The 21,911-nt window shown below is 39.2% G+C and overlaps 1 protein-coding gene across 26 annotated transcripts in view; it reads left to right on the top strand.

The window, feature by feature from the left end:
- Nucleotides 1-21,911, top strand: part of MAST2 (microtubule associated serine/threonine kinase 2) — a 212,921-nt gene that overhangs the window by 99,221 nt on the left and 91,789 nt on the right. For 6 of the 26 annotated variants that reach the window (XM_081488540.1, XM_081488535.1, XM_081488534.1 and 3 more), the window contains exons 1-2: nt 14,680-15,015; nt 17,697-17,891. The exons of 9 other annotated variants lie outside the window; for them this stretch is intronic. In XM_081488540.1, coding sequence (XP_081344666.1) covers nt 14,966-15,015; nt 17,697-17,891 — 245 coding nt within the window. In that variant the 5' untranslated portion in view covers nt 14,680-14,965. Of the gene's footprint in view, nt 1-14,679; nt 15,016-17,696; nt 17,892-21,911 lie in introns of those variants that run through there. 11 more of the 26 variants (XM_081488542.1, XM_081488537.1, XM_081488536.1 and 8 more) reach the window with 4 other exon arrangements.

The raw sequence follows: 21,911 nt of genomic DNA, 5'->3' as shown, positions 1-21,911 counted from the left end.
TAAGGTCTCCAGGCCTATTGGATTAGGGCCCCCCACACTCTTATGGACTCATTTAACTGTAATTACCTCCTGAAGATCCTATCTCCAAATACAGTCAGTCATTGGGGAATTAGAGCTTCAAAATAGGAATTTTGGATGGGGGACACAATTCAGATCATAGCAGATGGTAAGCTCCATGAGATCAAGATCAAATTTATGTGACCTAGGACAAGAATATAAATGGATATAGAAATATGAAAGAGTTTTAAGTAAAGCTAATAAACTGTAAAATAAAATATGTTCTATCCTTCTATCTTGAGAAATATAGTTTCATAATAACAAATTACAAAAAAGTGTGAAACTATTGTTTTTTTAAGGTGTTAAATATTTTATTAATATTTAATTTAATATTATTATTATTAATAATGAGTACCAGGCACATGTTGTGGCCACTTCAGAAGAGAAGTGAAAAAAGGACAAATTTGTATGTAGTAAAGAAATATTGAAATAAATTTGTAAGTGGTTACAAACCTGGATACTTCTTTTTTTTTTCTAATTTAAATTTATTTATTTATCTGTTTTTTACTTTACAATATTGTATTGGTTTTGCCATACATTGACATGAATCCGCCATGGGTGTACATGTGTTCCCCTTCCAGAACCCCCCTCCCCCCTCCCTCCCCCCTCCCTCCCTATCCCATCCCTCTGGGTCATCCCGGTGCACCAGCCGTGAGCACCCTGTATCATGCATCGAACCTGGACTGGCGATTCGTTTCACATATGATAATTTACATGCTTCAATGCCATTCTCCCATATCATCCTGCCCTCGCCCTCCCCCATAGCGTCCAAAATGCAGTTTATGCATCTGTGTTTCTTTTGCTGTCTCGCATACAGGGTTATCTTTACCAATTTACTAAATTCCATATATATGCGTTAGTATACTGTATTGGTGTTTTTCTTTCTGGCTTACTTCACTCTGTATAATAGGCTCCAGTTTCATCCACTCCATTAGAACTGATTCTAATGTATTCTTTTTAATGACTGAGTAATATTCCATTGTGTATATGTACCACAGCTTCCTTATCCATTCGTCTGCTGATGGACATCTAGGTTGCTTCCATGTCCTGGCTATTATAAACAGTGCTGCGATGAACATTGGGGTACACGTGTCTCTTTCAATTCTGGTTTCCTCGGTGTGTATGCCCAGCAGTGGGATTGCTGGGTCATATGGCAGTTCTATTTAAACCTGGGTACTTCTGTGGGGAGAAGGGAAGTCAGTTGAAACTATACTATACAGAGCTTATTTGCATTTCTATAGAAAGGAACTATTTTGTATTGCTGTCAGTTATCTGTAATTTAGAGAGTTGTAAAATAGCACAAAGGCAATAGAAGCCTAGAATCAAATAATTTAATCTCTAAACAATGCATAGTTTTCAATCTGAAGATTATTACTATTTTTTTCTTTACTTACACCAAGTTTTCTCACTGTCTTTTTCTCACTCTTGATTAAATCAGCCTCAAATACTATTCCTGATCATAAAACAAGGTTGGTCTCATTAAATTTGGCCTAGGTTTTTACACAGGGATAGCAATAAGTTTAATTTCCTGTTTGGCCTTCTTAAATTTGCTTTGCTGGGAATTTGATAAAGAATCTCAGATTGAACTTTTAAAAGCCGCTGTTATTTGTATTTAGAGGCTAGAGAGCCAAGCTTAAGAAATTCTTTATCAGATTTCATCTGTAATACCTATGAATTTGGGTGGATTCTTCTTTTTTTTCAAGGTCCTTAAAAATGTCTTAAGGGTCTTGGGTCTGCCAGGAAGTGACCTGCTGGACCCTGTAAAGGTAGATACCAGGCCCATTTTCCTGAGAGCATTTGTTATGTATTGAGTCCAAAAATTCAACCATAGTTCTTAAAAAGTGGCCTGTTTTACCTGATTAAATAAGTATTATTCTCAAATATGACATTTCAGATAAACGCTTGGTTGCATAACCATTTTTTACAATTATGTTTTAAGGGAATTCAGTAAGTAAATTTAGTAAGACTTTCTCAAATCTCATTGGGGTCAGTGAGAATCAGATACAATTCAGAAATGTTTCCTTTTACAAAAGCAAATTATTAAGAATTTAGATAGCTTAAGAAGAAAGAGTAGGCTTCCTTATATACCCAGAAAATAGGCCTTAAGACAATATTCCAAACAAACTACCATCATCCCTCATTAGTTCATTCAGCCTTAGTGTAATTAATTTTCATTTCACTAGATCTTAGATTAGTAGTCTGCTTCTTGACTAAAAAGAGTTACAGAAATTCTGACTCAGTTCACTGCAATAGTCTGAAAGCTTTCCAGTTGTCCAAGTGATGGCATCAGAAACCTGTACCCAAAGAGTCTGTTCTTTGAAGTGTCAATAGTTTGAAATACCTACTACAGTCCTTTTCCAAGGAACTCTGAAACAATTCTTTGTTGAAAACACAGACTCTGGCTTTTAGTTGATTGTAAAGCCTTGAACCTAGCATCAGTGTAAAAAAAAAAAAAAAATCTCTTGGTCAATGACAGCTGTGGTCAGTTTATTAATGACAGTTTTTAAATGTGAATGGTGTGATGAGCATTTATAATAAGAACAATCCAACTAACAAGGGAATTAAGTTGTTTCTGTAGCATACAAAATAAGAATCATAAAATCAACTCAAAAAAAATTTTAGCAAAATGTCTCTAGGGGTAGTTTTTTCAAAGAAGACAGTGGCTATTACATCTGATTTATAAAATATGGATGAACATAGCTTTTACAGAGGAAAAATTCTTGATATATAATATGTAATAATATTTTGACAGAAAACATGCCAGGACTAAACTCTAGATATCAAGTAAAATGATTTAGTAAGACTGCAATAAATGGTAGACATTTATCAATCTCAGTTCAGTTCAGTCACTCAGTCGTGTCCGACTCTTTGTGACCCCATGAACTGTAGTACGCCAGGCCTCTCTGTCCACCACCAACTCCCAGAGCCCACCCAAACCCATGTCCATCGAGTCGGTGATGCCATCCAACCATCTCATCCTCTGTCGTCCCCTTCTCCTCCCGCCCCCAATCCTACCCAGCATTACGGTCTTTTCTAGTGAGTCAACTCTTCACATGAGGTAGCCAAAGTATTGGAGTTTCAGCTTCAACATCAGTCCTTCCAATGAACACCCAGGATTGATCTCCTTTAGGATGGACTGGTTGGATCTCCTTGCAGTCCAAGAGACTCTCAAGAGTCTTCTCCAACACCACAGTTCAAAAGCATCAATTCTGTGGTGCTCAGCTTTCTTCACCGTCCAACTCTCACATCCATACATGACCACGGGAAAAACCATAGCCTTGACTAGACGGACCTTTGTTGGCAAAGTAATGTCTCTGCTTTTAAATATGCTATCTAGGTTGGTCATAACCTTCCTTCCAAGGAGTAAGCGTCTTTTAATTTTATGGCTGCAATCACCATCAGCCTTGATTTTGGAGCCCCAAAAAATAAAGTCTGACACTGTTTTCACTGTTTCCCCATCTATTTGCCATGAAGTGATGGGACCAGATGCCATGATCTTAGTTTTCTGAACGTTGAGCTTTAAGCCAACTTTTTCACTCTCCTCTTTCACTTTCATCAAGAGGCTTTTTAGTTCTTCTTCACTTTCTGCCATAAGGGTGGTGTCATCTGCATATCTGAGGTTATTGATATTTCTCCTGGCAATCTTGATTCCAGCTTGTGTTTTTTTCCAGCCCAGTGTTCCTCATGATGTACTCTGCATATAAGTTAAATAAGCAGGGTGACAATATACAGCCTTGACGTACTCCTTTTCCTATTTGGAACCAGTCTGTTGTTCCACGTCCAGTTCTAACTGTTGCTTCCTGACCTGCATACAGGTTTCTCAAGAGACAGGTCAGATGGTCTGGTATTCCCATCTCTTTCAGAATTTTCCACAGTTTATTGTGAGCCACACGGTCAAAGGCTTTGGCATAGTCAATAAAGCAGAAATAGATGTTTTTCTGGAACTCTCTTGCTTTTTCGATGATCCAGCGGATATTGGCAATTTGGTCTCTGGTTCCTCTGCCTTTTCTAAAACCAGCTTGAACATCTGGAAGTTCATGGTTCACATATTGCTGAAGCCTGGCTTGGAGAATTTTGAGCATTACTTTACTAGCATGTGAGATAAGTGCAATTGTTTGGTAGTTTGAGCATTCTTTGGCATTGCCTTTCTTTGGGATTGGAATGAAAACTGACTTTTTCCAGTCCTGTGGCCACTGCTGAGTTTTCCAAATTTGCTGGCACATCGAGTGCAGCACTTTCACAGCATCACCTTTGAGGATTTGAAATAGCTCAACTGGAATTCCATCACCTCCACTAGCTTTGTTCGTAGTGATGCTTTCTAATGCCTACTTGACTTCACATTCCAGGATGCCTGGCTCTAGGTGAGTGATCACACCATCTTGATTATCTGGGTCGTGAAGATCTTTTTTGTACAGTTCTTCTATGTATTCTTGCCACCTCTTCTTAATATCTTCTGCTTCTGTTAGGTCCATACCATTTCTGTCCTTTATTGAGCCTATCTTTGCATGAAATGTTCCTTTGGTATCTCTAATTTTCTTGAAGAGATCTCTAGTCTTTCCCAATCTGTTGTTTTCCTCTATTTCTTTGCATTGATCGCTGAGGAAGGCTTTCTTATCTCTCCTTGCTATTCTTTGGAACTCTGCATTCAGATGGGAATATCTTTCCTTTTCTCCTTTGCTTTTTGCTTCTCTTCTCTTCCAAGCTATCTGTAAGGCCTCCTCAGACAGCCATTTTGCTTTTTTGCATTTCTTTTCCATGGGGATTTTCTTGATCCCTGTCTCCTGTACAATGTCACAAACCTCTGTCCATAGTTCATCAGGCATTCTATCAGATCTAGTCCCTTAAATCTATTTGTCACTTCTACTGTATATTCATAAGGGATTTGATCTAGGTCATAGCTGAATGGACTAGTGGTTTTCCCTCCTTTCTTCAATTTTAAGTCTGAATTTGGCAATAAGCAGTTCATGATCTGAGCCACAGTCTGCTCCCGGTCTTGTTTTTGTATAGAGCTTCTCCATCTTTGGCTGCAAAGAATATAGTCAATCTGATTTTGGTGTTGACCATCTGGTGATGTCCACATGTAGAGTCTTCTCTTGTGTTGTTGGAAGAGGGTGTTTGCTATGACCAGTGCGTTCTCTTGGCAAAACTCTATTAGCCTTTGCCCTGCTTCATTCTGTACTCCAAGGCCAAATTTGCCTGTTACGCCAGGTGTTTCTTGACTTCCTACTTTTGCATTCCAGTCCCGTATAATGAAAAGGACATCTTTTTTGAGTGTTAGTTCTGGAAGGTCTTGTAGGTCTTCATAGAACCGTTCAACTTCAGCTTCTTCGGCATTACTGGTTGGGGCATAGACTTGGATTACTATGACATTGAATGGTATGTACTTTTATAAAATTCCATTGGCCTAGAAGAAGCTAGATTTAGATTTTAAAAGTAAAGCTTTTAGGAAGTAAGCATATTAAGTGATAACTGAAATTAAGACTGAAAAAACTACAACTATTATTTCCTAAAATCTAGCAAAACACTGTGAAGACTCATAAACAGAAATACATTATGCGATAAATGTATGCTCAGTCACTCAGTTGTGTCTGACTCTTTGTGACCCCATGGACTGTCGCCCACCAGGCTTCTCTGTCCATGGGGTTTTCCAAGCAAGAATACTGGAGTGGGTTGCCATTTCCGACTCAGGTTATGGGATAAAAGGGCATTGACAAATCTCTAGAAACTCCCCATAATTATACAGTTTCTGGAATATTTATATTCATAGCATTTTAGCTGTATAAATTTAAACTAGGGAAGGCTGAGCATCTTTTCTGATTTTACAGCTTTTTCTGTGAAACTCATCAATAGTAAAATGTCAAATAAACTAAATAAAACGTAACACAGTTTTGAATAACCTCAGCTTTTCCATGAGGAAACTTATTTGGTTTGTTTTCTTAATTAAGGACATAATAAGTCAACATAAAGCAAAGGAAGTTATTAAGATATAAAATATTTGCTATCTGAGCACATTACACAGGAAAAAAGAATAAACTTTAATAAGGTAGGTGAAAGCAATAAACAGTAAGCCAAGGAAAGTGGCCCATCAAAATTGGGCAAACTTTGCTAAAGTTTTAATCAGTTCATAGCTTTTCAGATTCATGACATGGTATTTATAAGCCACAGCAAATAAAAATCACTTCCCCAATTTTGTTCTGCTTCATATTCTGGAACATATTCACACTTTACTTGAGGACAGTTCTTAGGGGGTTGTCAAATCAGATTTAATTTTATAGTAATACTAAAATGATACTAACATGTAATGTGTTTATCATTGCTCTCTTCAAATGAATCAATAAATAACACATTATTAAAATGTCTGAGAGGTAGTTAGATTTAGATGAAGTCCTGAGGGTGCCCTTATAAGGAATTAGTGTCCTTATAAGAAGAGGGAGAGAGACAGAGAGTACTTGTGGCTCTCGCCTTCTGCTGCCAGCCCCTTCCTTCTTTCCCTTCTCTTGCTCTCTCCCATGAGGACACAGTGAGAAGGTGACTGCTGGTTATAGCTCAGGAAGTGAGCCCTACAAGGAACCAGATCTGCTAGCATCATTTTTGTGTTATTTGTTTATTTTGGCTGCTTTGGGTCTTACTTGCTGCATAAAGGCTTTCTCTAATTGCGGCAAGTGGGGGCTCTGGGGGCTGGCTTCTCATTGCAGAGCACAGACTTTAGGGTGAGTGGGCTTCCATAGTTGTGGCACACGGGTTTAGTTGCTCTGTGGTATGTAGAATCTTCCTGAATCAGGAATCAAACTCATGTCCCCTGCATTAGATTGTTCAAATCTGCTAGCATCTTGATCTTGGACTTCCCAGCCTCCAGACTGTGAGAAATAAATGTCTGTTGTTTAAGCTAAACACACACACACACACACACAAAACCTTGCAGTTTCCATTTGTAGTACAGTTATTATTGATAGTTATAACTCATACAAATAAGCTCTTTGGGTGTCCCCCAAAAGTTTTGTTTGATAAATTTTGAGAAATATATATGAAACCATACAACTAAATTGGGACTTGGTTGCATGGCCAGGACTCAGATCCATCCAGAACCTAGGCTGGGACTTGAACCCACTGTCTTTTAATTGAGATCGCATACTCACATACCAAATATCAAGACTTCATGAAGTTCATGTTATTTATGTCTCACTGCAAAAAGAATTCAGTGAGAGGTGCAATGATAGGTAAGAAGTAGATTTATTTAGAGACTATATGCATTTCATAGACAGAATGTAGTCCATCTCTAAAGGTAAGAGCTGGTCGTAGGTCATGGGATTGTCTTGGAAAATGAGAGTGGCCATGGGAGAAATACATCCCACACAGAGTGTGGGCCATCTCAGAAGGCAAGAGGCCTTGAAACATGGCAGAGTTAGTTTTTATGGTCTGGGTAATTTCATAGGCTAACGAGTGGGAGGATTATTTCCACCATTTTGAAGAAGGGGCAGAGATTTACATGAATTAGGTCCTGCCCACTTTTTGGCCTTTTTATTGTTGGCCTTGAAACTGCCATGGTGCTGGCAGGTGTGTCATTTAGCATATCTTAATGTATTATGATGAGCGTATAATAAAGCTCAAGGTCTACTGAAAGTTGAACTTCTGTCCTCTTTGGGCAGAAGTTCTAACCGTTTTGTCCTGTCTTCAAGGGCTATGTCGTTCTTTTACAATAAGACTGTGAAAAAAGAATGTAAAGTGTGTTTTTATTTTATGCTGATTACATATTGGATTGATATTGTGAATGTCAGTTCAGTTGAGTTGCTCAGTCATGTCCTACTCTTTGGGACCCCATGGACTATAGCACGCCAGGCTTCTCTGTTTGTCACCAACTCCTGGAGCTTGCTCAAACTCATGTCCATCAAGTCGGTGATGCCATCCAACCATCTCATCCTCTGTCGTCCCCTTCTCCCACCTTCAACCTTTCCAAGCATCAGGATCTTTTCCATTGAGTCATTTCTTCCTGTCAGGTGGCCAAAGTATTGGAGCTTCAGCATCAGTCCTTCCAATGAATATGCAGGATTGATTTCCCTCAGGATTGACTGATTTGATCTCATTGCACTCCAAGGACTCTCAAGAGTCTCCTCCAACACTGCAGTTCAGAATCATCAATTTTTTGACGCTCAGCTTTCTTTATGGTTCAGCTGTCACATCCATACATGACAACTGGAAAGACCATAGCTTTGACTGACTGTATGGACCTTTGTTGGCAAAGTAACGTTTCTGCTTTTTAATAAGCTGTCTAGGTTTGTCGTAGCTTTTCTTCCAAGGAGCAGGTGTTTTTTATTGTGAGTAATAAAAGACACTTGCTATAGTATATTGTGAATATACTAAGTTAAATATATTAAAAATTGTGTTATTTTGACAACACCAGCTTCATAAACTTTCTTGAGTCATTTTGTTTTCAGATTAAAAAACCATTTTTTTATTTGGCTGCACCAGGTCTTAGTTTGTAGCATGTGGGACCTTTGATCTTTTTTTGTTGCATGCAGTATCTTTAGTTGTGGCATGAAAACCCTTAGTTGCACCATGTGGGGTCTAGTTCCCTGACCAGGGATCAAACCCAGGCCCCCTTATTGGGAGCTCAGAGTTTAGCCTCTGGACCGCCAGGGAATGCCTTAGATTTTTTTTTTTTTTTCATAAATTAGAGGGTATTCGTTCTGCTATAGTAGTAAAAATCGGAATTGGTAAAAAAAAAAAAAATTCTTAAAGCAGTACATGGATTTAGAAATGAACCATGAACTCCACATGTCAAACTTTGTAATGGAGTCTCATGATAAATTAGTCTTGTCACAGAAGATATTGCACAGTATTTTAATATCACCTTATAAATTGCTATCACTTATGTTGCAATTTCACCATCCCTTAAACAATAGCTAGGCAGCCATAGAACATGTTTTAAGATCTCCTTTAATGTTTTCAGTGCTGGGATATAAAGAAAACCAAAAATAGCAGTATGTTCAGACTATCTTTGATCTGTGGTGGTCCTAATAAAGTAGTCTATGGAAATTTGTTGGTGAACCTGTTTCATAGTCATGCGTGGTGAACAAACTCTAAGGTGGCCCCCATAGTCTCCTCCTCCTATTAATATTTTTCTGTAATCCTTGAGTATGGCAGTACCTGAAACTTGCTTCTAACCAATGAAACAGTAAAAGTGATAAGATGTCATTCATGTGACTATATTATGGTATATAAGACTTCGTCTAAGTTACTAGACTCACCATAGAAACTTTCTTTCTGGCTTCTTGAAGTAGGCAGCCATGTTGGGAAAACCTGTGTGGCACAGAATGATGGTAGCTTCTAGGAGCTGAGGTAGGCTTTCAGTTGATATCCAGTAAGCAGCTCAGGCCTCAGTCCAGGAGCCACAAGGAAATAAATTTGGCTAACTACCTGACTGAACTTAGAAGTGGATTCTTCCTTAGCCAAGCCGGTGTATAAGAATGCGGGGGTGACACAGCTTATCTAGGTCCTCTGCATAGGCATTGTAAGACCCTAAGCAGAGGACCTGGATAAGCTGTGCTTGAATTCTAGACTCATAAAAATTGAAATACTAAATGTGTGTTGTCTTAAGTGGCTATGTTTGTGATAATTTCTTATGCATAGAAAAAGAATACATCATGCCAACTTACTTTTTCCACTTTCTTGCTTTAATTTCCTTGTATTTTATTGCAATGTACTTTCATTGAATCTGCTATGTGGAAATTTCTTTTGACTAAAATATGTATTTAAAATTTTAAAAAAATATTTATTTGGCTGCATTTTGGCTGCATTGGGTCTTAGATGTGGCACACAGGATTTTTCTTGCATCATGTGAAATCTTTCCTTGTGGCGCGGGGGCTCAGTAGCTGCGAAGCCCCAGCTTAGTTGCTCCACAGCATGAGGGATCTTAGTTCCCCAACCAAGGACCAAACCCATGTCCTCAGCATTGCAAGGCGAATTCAATTCCAAGGCAAACCATTCAATATCATGGTAATCCAAGTCTATGCCCTGACCAGTAATGCTGAAGAAGCTGAAGTTGAATGGTTCTATGAAGATCTATAAGACCTTCTAGAACTAACACCTAAAAAAGATGTCCTTTTCATTATAGGGGACTGGAATGCAAAAGTAGGAAGTCAAGAAACACCTGGAGTAACGGAAATTTGGCCTTGGAGTACAGAATGAAGCAGGGCAAAGGCTAATAGAGTTTTGCCAAGAGAACGCACTGGTCATAGCAAATACCCTCTTCCAGCAACACAACAGAACACTCCACACATGGACATCACCAGATGATCAATGCAGAAATCAGATTGATTATATTCTTTGCAGCTGAAGATGGAGCAGCTCTATACAGTCAGCAAAAACAAGACTAGGAGCTGACTGTGGCTCAGATCATGAACTCCTTATTGCCAAATTCAGACTTAAGTTGAAGAAAGTAGGGAAAACCACTAGACCATTCAGGTATGACCTTAATCAAATCCCTTAGGAGTATACAGTAGAAGTGAGAAATAGATCCAAGGGATTAGATCTGATAGAGGAATGGACGGAGGTTTGTGATGAATATGGATGGAGGTTCATGACATTGTACAGGAGACGGGGAGCAAGACCAGCCTCAAGAAAAAGAAATGCAAAAAAGCAAAATGGCTGTCTGAGGAGGCTTTACAAATAGCTGTGAAAAGAAGAAGAAGCAAAAAGCAAAGGAGAAAGGAAAGATATACCCATTTGAATGCAGAGTTCCAAAGTATAGCAAGGAGAGATAAGAAAGCCTTCCTTAGTGATCAGTGCAACGAAATAGAGGAAAAAAATAGAATGGGAAAGACTAGAGATCTCTTCAAGAAAATTAGAGATACCAAAGGAACATTTCATGCAAAGATGGGCTCAATAAAAGACAGAAGTGGTATGGACCTAGCAGAAGATATTAAGAAGAAGTTGCAAGAATACACAGAAGAACTATACAAAAATGATCTTCATGACCCAGATAATCACGATGGTATGATCACTCACCTAGAGCCAGACATCCTGGAATGAGAAGTCAAGTGGGCCTTAGGAAGCATCACTACAAACAAAGCTAGTGGAGTGATGAAATTCCAGTTGAGTTATTTCAAGTCCTAAAAGATGATGCTGTGAAAGTGCTGCACTCAATATGCCAGCAAATTTGGAAAACACAGCAGTGGCCACAGGACTGGAAAAGGTCAGTTTTCATCCCAGTCTCAAAGAAAGGTAATGCCAAAGAACACTCAAACTACCACACAATTGCACTCATCTCACACGCTAGCAAAGTAATGCTCAAAATTCTCCAAGCCAGGCTTCAACAGTACGTGAACTGTGAACTTCTGGATGTTCAAGCTGGTTTTAGAAAAGACAGGGGGACTAGAGATCAAGTTGCCAACATCCACTGGATTATCGAAAAAGCAAGAGAATTCCAGAAAAACATCTACTTCTGCTTTATTGACTATGCCAAAGCCTTTGACTGTGTGGATCACAACAAACTGTGGAAAATTCTCAAACAGATGGGAATACCAGACCACCTGACCTGCTTCCTGAGATATCTTTATGCAGGTCAAGAAGCAACAGTTAGAACTGGACCTGGAACAACAGACTGGTTCCAAATTGGGAAAGGAGTACGTCAAGGCTGTATATTGTCACCCTGCTTATTTAATTTATATGCAGAGTACATCATGAGGAATGCTGAGCTGGATGAAGCACGAGCTGGAATCAAGATTGCTGGAAGAAATATCAGTAACCTCAGGTATGTGGGTGACACCACCTTTGTGGCAAAAAGCGAAGAAGAACTAAAGAGCCTCTTGATGAGAGTGAAAGAGGACAGTGAGAAAGTTGGCTTAAAGCTCAACGTTCAGAAAACTAAGATCATGGCATCTGGTCCCATCACTTCATGGCAAATAGATGGGAAACAGTGGAGACAGTGGCTAACTTTTTTGGGGGGTCTCCAAAATCACTGCAAATGGTGACTGCAGCCATGAAATTGAAAGACGCTTGTTCCTTGGAAGGAAAGTTACGACCAACCTAGACAGCATTTTAAAAAGCAGAGACATTACTTTGCCAACAAAGGTCTGTCTAGTGAAGGCTATGGTTTTTCCAGTAGTCCTGTATGGATGTGAGAGTTGGACTATAAAGAAAGGTGAGCGCTGAAGAACTGATGCTTTTGAACTGTGGTGTTGGAGAAGACTCTTGAGAGTCCCTTGGACTGCAAAGAGATCCAACCAGTCCATCCTAAAGGAGATCAGTCCTGAATATTCATTGGAAGGACTGATGCTGAAGCTGAAACTCCAATACTTTGGCCACCTGATGCGAAGAACTGACTCATTTGAAAAGACCCTGATGCTGGGAAAGATTGAAGGTGGGAGAAGGGGACAACAGAGTATGAGATGGTTGGATGGCATCACCGACTCAATGGACATGAGTTGGAGTATACTCCGGGAGTTGTTGATGGCCAGGGAGGCCTGGCGTGCTGCAGTCCATGGCATTGCAAGGAGTCGGACACGAGTGAGCGACTGAACTGAACTGAGCTGGACTACCAAGGAAGTCCCTGGCTAAACTATATTCAACCTTTTAACAAGTGAAAAACCCAAATAGCTAAACTTAGATTTCTTTTTTTTTTTTTTTGCCCTTTCCCCATCTTTTTCAAATGACAAATGTAAGTTTGTAAAAACACTGCATAATTTTCTGCACTGTTTGTACCATTTTATACTCCTCCTACCAGTGATACTGAGAGTTCTAATTGTCCCACATCTATACTAACTCTTACTTGTTATAGTAAGACTTTAAATTTTAAGACCAGTCTAAGGAGGTGGATAGTAATATCTCATTGTTATTTTAACTTGCGTTTCTTGGATGAAAAATGATGTTAATAATAGCATAAAGCAACCAACAATTGTAAGTAATTACTAGATTCTACTCTAAGCACTCTACATATAATCACCAAGTAGTCCTCATCACAGCTCTATGATATGCATGCTATTATTCTATTATTATTATTATTATTGTTAGTATTATTAAGTAATCTGGGGTTGGGTATTAGAGAATGGAGAATATTGAGTAGAAACTTAGAACCTCACCTTAACTGCATGGCCTCAGCTTGGGGTGGGGAGAGACAGAGGCTTTGCTAGATGTGGGAGTGTGGGCTTCTGTGACTGACCCTGATATCATCACGAGACTTCCCCAAAGTGGGACTCAGTACTTGTTGAGAGGTGGTAGATGTCTGAGAGAGTCTTTCCATTTTTGTTATAGAGAACAGGGGATTCTGGGAAGGAACTGTGAGAGACAAATGATTGGGCTGGTACATGGAGAGGGAAAGTGAGTGTCTGTAGCTGCCAGGTGGGGTGAGGTTGGTTGGGTGATTAGAGCAGTGGCTTTCAAATTTTTTAGACTATGACCCTCAATAATAGATTTTACATTGTAACCCATGACATGTGTTTCCACTTATAAATAATATAAATATATATATTTCAATAACAGGTGTTACAAACACAAATTTCACTAAATAATTCTTCCCCTCACTTTGTGTGAAGCACTCTGATATTTTCTTTTCTGAAAATTCTATTTCCCTTTTAAGAAAATATTGGTCCCGACTTTCTAAATTGATCTCATGACTCACTAAAGAGTTGCAGTTGAAAAAGCACTGGTTGGAGTATGAATTAATCTTTTGGATGTTATCCTAGAAGAACAGTTTGACATACTTTGTCATCCATATGAATGAGAAGATCTCATCCGAGTTGGCAGGTGCTCTGAAGCAGGGGACCAAGATTTGGCTTAATTTCCACTCCCTTAGCTGTCAGTGTTTAGCTCAATAATTTATTTGCTTTTGTCAGATGGTTTCTTATGTGTTTGTACTTATCTTCCCCTTTAGATTGAGAGCTTGCCCTCTTGAGAGGGCAAGACCTATGATAATAGCTAATAATTCTATAGCACTTCCTCTGCACTAGGCACTTTCCTGTTTTACATATAATAATCTTCACTACAACCCACCTATTAAACACCTTACCTATTTTCATTCTATAGGTGGGGAAATGTTCAGTGACTTACCCTTCTTTACCGTTCTTCTGCAGCTTACCTCATATAATATCTGCCATAGAAATTATTTCATTAGTAATTTATGGATGAAATTAAACTAAGTAGTTTCTAGGCTTACTTCTCTTAATTTGACTTACGGCTTTTCTTACCAGAGGGTTATTTAAGTGATTGGAGACTAATACAAGTTGAATTTAAAATGATGCTGAATTTTGTCTGAAGAAGTACAGAGTTTACTTAAATTGGTCCCTGAGCCCTAACATTACGACTCTGTCGTCCTCCATGAGGTCTGGGCTTGAGAATGAATAATGTTGCAGAAATGCCCACATGTTCTTAGCTCATTATTTACTGATTTGGGATCCTTAATGTGCTTTGTTCCAGTCCGCTACCCACTGCAGCAGCTGTTCTAGCCTAACCCACGCCTCCTGAGTTAATAGTATTTCTGTCACAGTGTGAGTTTTCAAGTTGGTATGTGCAGTCTCTGCCAGAGTCCTCACTGTTGCCAGGCTTCAGGGCTGGAGGTTGTGACTGATGTGTGGGGGAGGGGATTTGATGCTTGTCACTGAGGAGGAACGAGGTGCTCCCTGGGACTCTGATTTGTTCCAGGCTGAGTGTGAATGATGTCAGGCAGACAGAGGACAGCTGATTCATTTGGGATTTGGGACTCCTCACTCTGCCTCACTGCTGCCTTTTGTGCTCTTAGGTTTTTTTAAGGGGGGGTGTTGCTGAAAATCATAATTTTGAAGAAAAGTACTTTTTCTCTTAAATTTGGGAAGCCTTTGTAAGTTTCCTTTGGCTTATGCCTGCATACCTCTTGTGTGAGAGAACTTCCTGCCAAGATTCCAACTGGGAGAGGGCAAAAGCTTGAGTAGCCAGGAAAATGATGAAACGGAGGAGAGAGAGACTGGGAACACCATGCCTGCGGATCCAGTAAGGAGGCTGGGGTCTCTGAGTAGAAACTGGCAGGTGTCAGGAAAAGTACTAATGCCAACTAACACACCTTCATTTGCTTGGATAAAGACTCTGGTTTGGAGATGCCTGTCAGGAAGAGGGCTGGGCTGGCTTCATGAATTTAAGGTCAAAACAGTGGTCCCTGGCAGAGGTATATGGGGTTTCTAATTCTGAAGACTGAGTTAGATGTCTTTTAGAGATTCTTAGGTACTTGGGAAGCCGGGCTAACAATGAAGACTTTTTTTCCTGCCTTTCAAGCAAAAGTGTATTTAAAGTAAGTGTCAAAGCCCCAGTGGATGTGAGAAACAAATGGAAAGGAAAATATCTCCTCTTTTGACTAGAGAGGGTATTGTATTTCTGCCCTTGGCCTGTCAGCCCAGGACCTCAGATTGGCCCTTGCACATCCAAGCCTGAGTCTTTTAGAGCGGGAATTTTATTTCTATGTTGACCAATATAGAAATAATACGTAGGTAAGGATTTTGAAGCTGGGGAATGGAAGAACACTTCCACTTCAGGGTAGCTTTCCCAAGAGATACTCAGGCTTATTTAACGAAGAAGTATTGAGTGAATTGATCAGCAAATTAGGGAACCAGGGAAAGGAGTTCCCTAGAGTTCATTCCCCCTCAGTGATCTGTCTCAAACAGCCTTTGCTGTAACAGGGCAGAGGGAATGCACTTCAGATTTCCTTCCCCTGAAGGGTAGTGGTTACGTGAAGACAGCATAACTACTCAAATAGGCAGACTTTGTCAGTGGGCTTCCTTTCAGTTGTTGCCCTTCAGTGCTAGTGGATGCTCATTGATTGAATTGATGGTTTCTACCAGACCTTGGGAAATCAGACTTGTTTGAAATATAAAATAGGAAGGATTGGCACACTTTTTTAAAAAAATGGTTTATTTCCATATTAAACCTACAAAGTAAATGACCACAATAGAGATATTTCATCAATTAAGAAAACATAGGGATTAAAAATCATGCTCTCCAAACATTAGTGTACTGGTAATTTTCATCATTGTATCTATTTTAGTGACTTTGAATTTGGATTAGGAAAATGCTCCTTGAGGATCTAGGAAGTACTTTATCAATCACTTCCATTTTTCAAACATTCCTTTTTAGACTGTAGCCCCAGAGTACAACCAGTTTGCAGAGTGGTAATTAAGAGCAAAGGGAATGAAATTTGGTTTTCATAGATTTTTTATAATTTCTAATTATATATTCATCAGATGGCTAAGCCTCATCTTATGTGATAAGATTTAAGACTCCAAAATTTTCTATAAGCAGTGTTATTCAGGTTAACAAGAAAAGTGTATGTTCTGATTAACTTTAGCTTATATGTACTGTTGACCCTTAAAACCATAGATCCACTTACACTACAGATTTTTTCAATAAATATGTGCTATAGTACTATACAATGTACAGTTACATGAACCTGCAGATGCAGAACATCAGATACGGAGTGCTGACTCTGAAGTTGGAGTGACAGCTGTGAAGTTATAGACAGATTTTCAACTGCAAAGGGAGTTGGCACTTGCATTGTTCAAGTGTCAGCTGTACTAGGGAACTAATTTTTTAAATTTAGATGTCATTTAGAGTTCTTTAGAAAAGTGGAAATTCTTTTTGAAAGTGAAAAATTAATATTTTTGCTTATAATTTAAAAATATATTGAAAAATTTTACCATCCTATTATATCTTCATATTGTGTACTCATCTGAGAAATATGCTGAAGCCAGCTAGAGGGATAATATATAGGAAGGTGGAGATTTCTTTTGAATATGTATAATTAAATACAAGTAGAATGTCATCAAATCCAGACAGATAGCAGTAACAATACAGGAAACTAACATCATTTTAAAACAGGTGCTTATGTGATACTTAAGTTTTTTTCCTATCTTGGAAATAAGATATTGTAGTTAAATATGGTATTTGTATAGAAAGCTATACCACTACGGTACAAATTAAATGCTGTGTATCTGTCAATTATTTTTCATCATCTGTGACATGTCTATTATATATGATTAAAAAGAGTAATTCATATTTACCATCTGTCTGTTTTCAGTCTAATGATCTCACTTAGTCTTCTTTAGAAAAGTTAGTTTAGGGTTAGTCTTCTTTAGGATTTAACACATTAAGATGGTTAAATTGTTTTTTTTGGGGAAAAAAATAACCTGCAAAATGAAAATCTAAATAGAAGCAAAATTTATTATACATAATGAAATAACGTTATTTGGTATACTCAGACAAAAGTTAGTTAAACAACTTGGTATTATTTTAGATGTAATCTAACAACTTAATCTATTAAGAATGCTTTACTTTTATTAACATATGTATTTCTCTAGGAATTTTTAATCATTGAACACAACATATTGTCTATTGCTTGCTAATTGATGAATTGTAGTAAATTTACAACATTTTCACAGAAGCCAACCTAAATACTTTGAATATTCAAAGATTAACTTTTTGGTTTTAATTCTGTGGATTAAGTTTTAGTCTCCATGGTCATTCTGTGCCAACATTGGTACTGGGTATGATATTAATATCTGAGAATGGTTTTTGACCACTTACTTTTCTTGAGCCTCTTGCCTAAACTAACCCACTTTGAATGTTTCTTTTTGGCTGAGAAATTACCACTGACTCTGTTTTTCTCTGCTATGGTACGTTGTCAGAATCTCTGCTCTTTGCCGAGGATCTGAAGTAAACCGGCACGTACTTTCTCCCACGTCGTCTCCAGCCTGGTCCCTCTCTAAAGTCCCCTTTAGTGCCGATTGTGCTCTGGCTACTTCTCCTCTTGCCTTTTTCCTGAATACACATGCCCATAGCAGTCCTGGCAGTCCCTGTTCCAGCCGCTCACTGCAGTGGAGGTAAGGAAACCTACTGTGATGAATGTGGGCCTTAGGATTGCTTCTTGCCTGATAAGTAAAACCTAGACCTTTCTCCTTAATAATGGGGAGAAACTGCACAAAAGTGATGCCTTGTGTGAAAGGAATTTCACAGATCTCTGTTACACACAAAATTAGGGGAAAAGTAGTGTAGCATATCATTAGTTAGATAATTGTGTGTCCATCTTAACCAATGGACAGCCCTGTGACCACCCCATAGGAGAAGCATAGCATGATAGAATGCTTGAGCTCTCTGAGGGTTAAATAGTCCAAACCCACATTTTACACAGAAGGAAAATGAGTCCATACTATATGCTGGGCACTTTTTTTCTCATGAAGGACTGTGATCACAAAGGAGTAAAGTCCCTGGTCTCAGTGAGCTTAAATTCTAGTGGAGGGAGGCAAACAAATTAGTGACTAAATATATAACAGATGAACAAAAATGATACTAAGAAAATACAGTGGGATAAGGGGGATGGAGAATGTGGGGTCCAGGGGTTGACATTTCATATAAGATGGCCAGGGATGTTCTCAGCAATAAGTTGACATTTGAGTAAAGACCTAAGTAAGTCTCAGAGCCAGAACAGTGATATCTAAAGGAAGAGCATTTCAGACAGAGGCAGCAGTAGGTGCCTAAGACCTGATCTAAGAGCTTGCTCTGTGCGTTCTTTGTATCGCAGAGTCCAGTGAAGCTTGTGTGGAATGAGTTAGAGAGTGAGTGGGAAGAAATGAGGTCTGAGATGTAGTGGGGAGCCAGATAAAGTAGAGCTTTAAAACCATGATAAGGATGCTTATTCTTTTACTGAGTGAGTTGAGAAGCTATTGAATGGATTAAAGCAGAAGAATGTCATGATCCAACTTAGATGAAAAGAATCACTATGGCTGTAGTTAGAAGGCTACTGGTATATTCTAGGTGAGAGACAGTGGTTTGAACCCACGATGGTGCAGGTGGTAAGAAGTGTGGATTAGATGCAGAATCTGAGAAAATGATGAGTTAAGGATAACTGAAGATTTGGGGCTTAACAGCTGGAAAAGTTTAGTTATCGTGAACTGAGACTGTGGACTGCAAGAGATAGTTAATTAGACATTCAGTTAGAGATACATGAGGTCTGGGCTAAAGAGATGTTATTAAAAATTGTCATCTTATAAATGAATCATTATGTTTATGAGATTATCCAGTGAGTAGAGAAGGAGGAAATGTCAATGGGTTGAGTCCTGGACTGGGGCAATCTGACTTTAAGAGTTTGGGGAGACAAGGAACTAGCAGAGGAGAGACTAAAAAGGAACAGTTCTTCAGGAAGGACTAAGAAACCAATTGAAAAATTTTTTCAAGTAAGAGGAAGGTATGATTGATCAATAGGTATTTGGTAGGCTTTCTGTTAGGAAAAAAAAATTAATGTGGCGAAAGACAAATTTAAATAGAAGCAAAACTTATTATACAGACTTAAGTGACATTATTTGATATATGAACTCAAACTCCAAAGACAATTGAGGGAAAGTTTAGACTGACATAGGACAGCATTAGAAGCTGATTCCTTCCTGAAATGACCTTATTCTGGAGGTACTAGACCTTGGTGCATGAGACTGAGAAAAATTGTAGTAGGTTGAGTAGCACCCACAAGCTAAGGTGTGCCCCATCTTGGCACATGACTTAAAGTACTAGTTCCCCTCACCCCCTGTTTTTTCAGCTGTGCCATGCGGCTTACAGAATCTTGATTCCCCAACCTTAAAGTACTAGCCCGTGACACCTGTGTTCTTAGGACACAATCTAAGGCAATATCTTATAGCTTTAGGATTGACAACTTGTTAAATTCCCCCCTACCCCACCCCACCAGACTTGTCCACATGTCTGGTCACTGTATTAGTGTTTTATTCCATTCTTCTTTTGTATCTCTTATATGCATCATACCAGCTCACTGATATAGCAAGATAATTTTACCTTGTTGTTTGCTGGCTATGTTTGTATTTCTTTAAATGTTCTTGAATGTTATTCTGAGATGCAGTTAAATTATCAGAAAGAAATAGTTTGATCCTTTTGAGGGTTCAGTTCAGTTCAGTCGCTCAGTCGTGTCCGACTCTTTGCGATCCCATGAATCGCAGCACGCCAGGCCTCCCTGTCCATCACCAACTCCCAGAGTCTACCCAAACCCATGTCCATCGAGTCAGTGATGCCATCCAACCATCTCATCCTCTGTTGTCCCCTTCTCCTCCTGCCCCCAGTCCTTCCCAGCATTAGGGTCTTTTCCAATGAGTCAACTCTTTGCATGATGTGGCCAAAGTATTGGAGTTTCAGCTTCAACATCAGTCCTTCCAATGAACACCCAGGACTGATCTCCTTTAGGATGGACTGGTTGGATCTCCTTGCAGTCCAAGGGACTCTCAAGAGTCTTCTCCAACACCACAGTTCAACAGCATCAATTCTTCGGCACTCAGCTTTCTTCACCGTCCAACTCTCACATCCATACATGACCACTGGAAAAACCATAGCTTTGAGTAGATGGACCTTTGTTGGCAAAGTAATGTCTCTGCTTTTAAGTATGCTATCTAGGTTGGTCATAACCTTCCTTCCAAGGAGTAAGCGTCTTTTAATTTCATGGCTGCAGTCACCATCAGCAGTGATTTTGGAGCCCCAAAAAATAAAGTCTGACACTGTTTCCACTGTTTCCCCATAGGCTTTGTAGGTGGTCCTAGGGCAGCATTTGGGTCTAATTTTTTCTTTATGTGGAGGCAGTACTTTCTAAGCACTGTACTCGATGACCATGCATTGTGAATTTTTTCTACTCTGGCTGATGGGAACATTGTCCATTCCTGGCCCTGTGTGAGCTCTGGAGAGTATACTACCTACTCATTTCCTTAGATGGTTTCCTTCCCCATCTCACTGAGCGGGACTGAAGACTCCAGAAACCCCCTGCTGAGCTCTCTCTGTACAGTTCTCTCCTTTCCGCCTTTCAAATTCTATCCACCATAGCCCCTCCAAATTCTCCGTTTTGCCCCCTCACCTCAGGGAGATTGCTGAACTCTTTTTGGGTAACCCCTTCTTGTGTTGCTTCCTAAGAATTTTTTCCAGGTGGTAAGCTAGAGCAATCTTAGGACTTACTTTGGGGGCAAATTTAAGGCTTACTTTCTATGTTTCCCTTCTGTGCAGTGTTTAAAAATATTATTTCATATATTTCACTGTTTTTTTTTTTATGTTTTTGAGGCATAAGGGTAAATCTGTCTCCGTTCCCCTATCATGGCAGGAAGCAGAAATCCAGTCTCCTAATAGTTTGAACTCATACTTCTATCATCAGAAATGAAGATTGCCTCATGAGATTATTGATTTACATGTTAGATAAACGTAGTAGATGGAGGACAGATTCTTTATTTTATCTTGCTTGGTCAAGAAAAGTTGAGAAATGAAACAGCAAAAGAACAGGTAATATTTGTGGAGCATTTACTGTATACTAAGCATTTTTCTAATGTTCAGAATACTCAAGTGAAGTGGTAATATAAGCCCATTTTATTGTTGAAGTGAATAATCCAAGTCAGTTTATTTTATTGATGAAGGCACTGTGGTACAGAGAGATTAAGGAAGTTACTAGTAAGCAGTTGTTGTTCAGTTCAATTGCTCAGCCATATCCGACTGTGCGACCCCATGGACTGCAGCATGCCAGACCTCCCTGTCCATCACCAACTCCTAGAGTTTGCTGAAACTCATGTCCATTGATTCGTTGATGCCATCCAACTATCTCATCCTCTATTGCCTGCTTCTCTTCCTGCCCTCAATGTTTCCCAGCATCAGGGTCTTTTCCAGTGAGTCAGCTCTTCACATCAGGTGGCCAAAGTATTGGAGCTTCAGCTTTAGCATTAGTCCTTCCAATGAATATTCAGTATTGATTTTATTTAGGACTGACTGGTTTGATCTCCCTGCAGTCCAAGGAACTCTCAAGAATCTTCTCCAGTACCACAGTTTGAAAGCATCAATTCTTCGGCACTCAGCCTTCTTTGTGGTCCAGCTCTCAC

Source organism: Giraffa tippelskirchi, chromosome 5 (genome assembly GCF_054371585.1).
Source record: "Giraffa tippelskirchi isolate mGirTip1 chromosome 5, T2T-mGirTip1v1.2.pri, whole genome shotgun sequence".
Classification (NCBI taxonomy): domain Eukaryota; kingdom Metazoa; phylum Chordata; class Mammalia; order Artiodactyla; family Giraffidae; genus Giraffa; species Giraffa tippelskirchi.
Note: the sequence above shows the minus strand (reverse complement) of the source record. Positions and strands in the feature narration are given on the sequence as shown.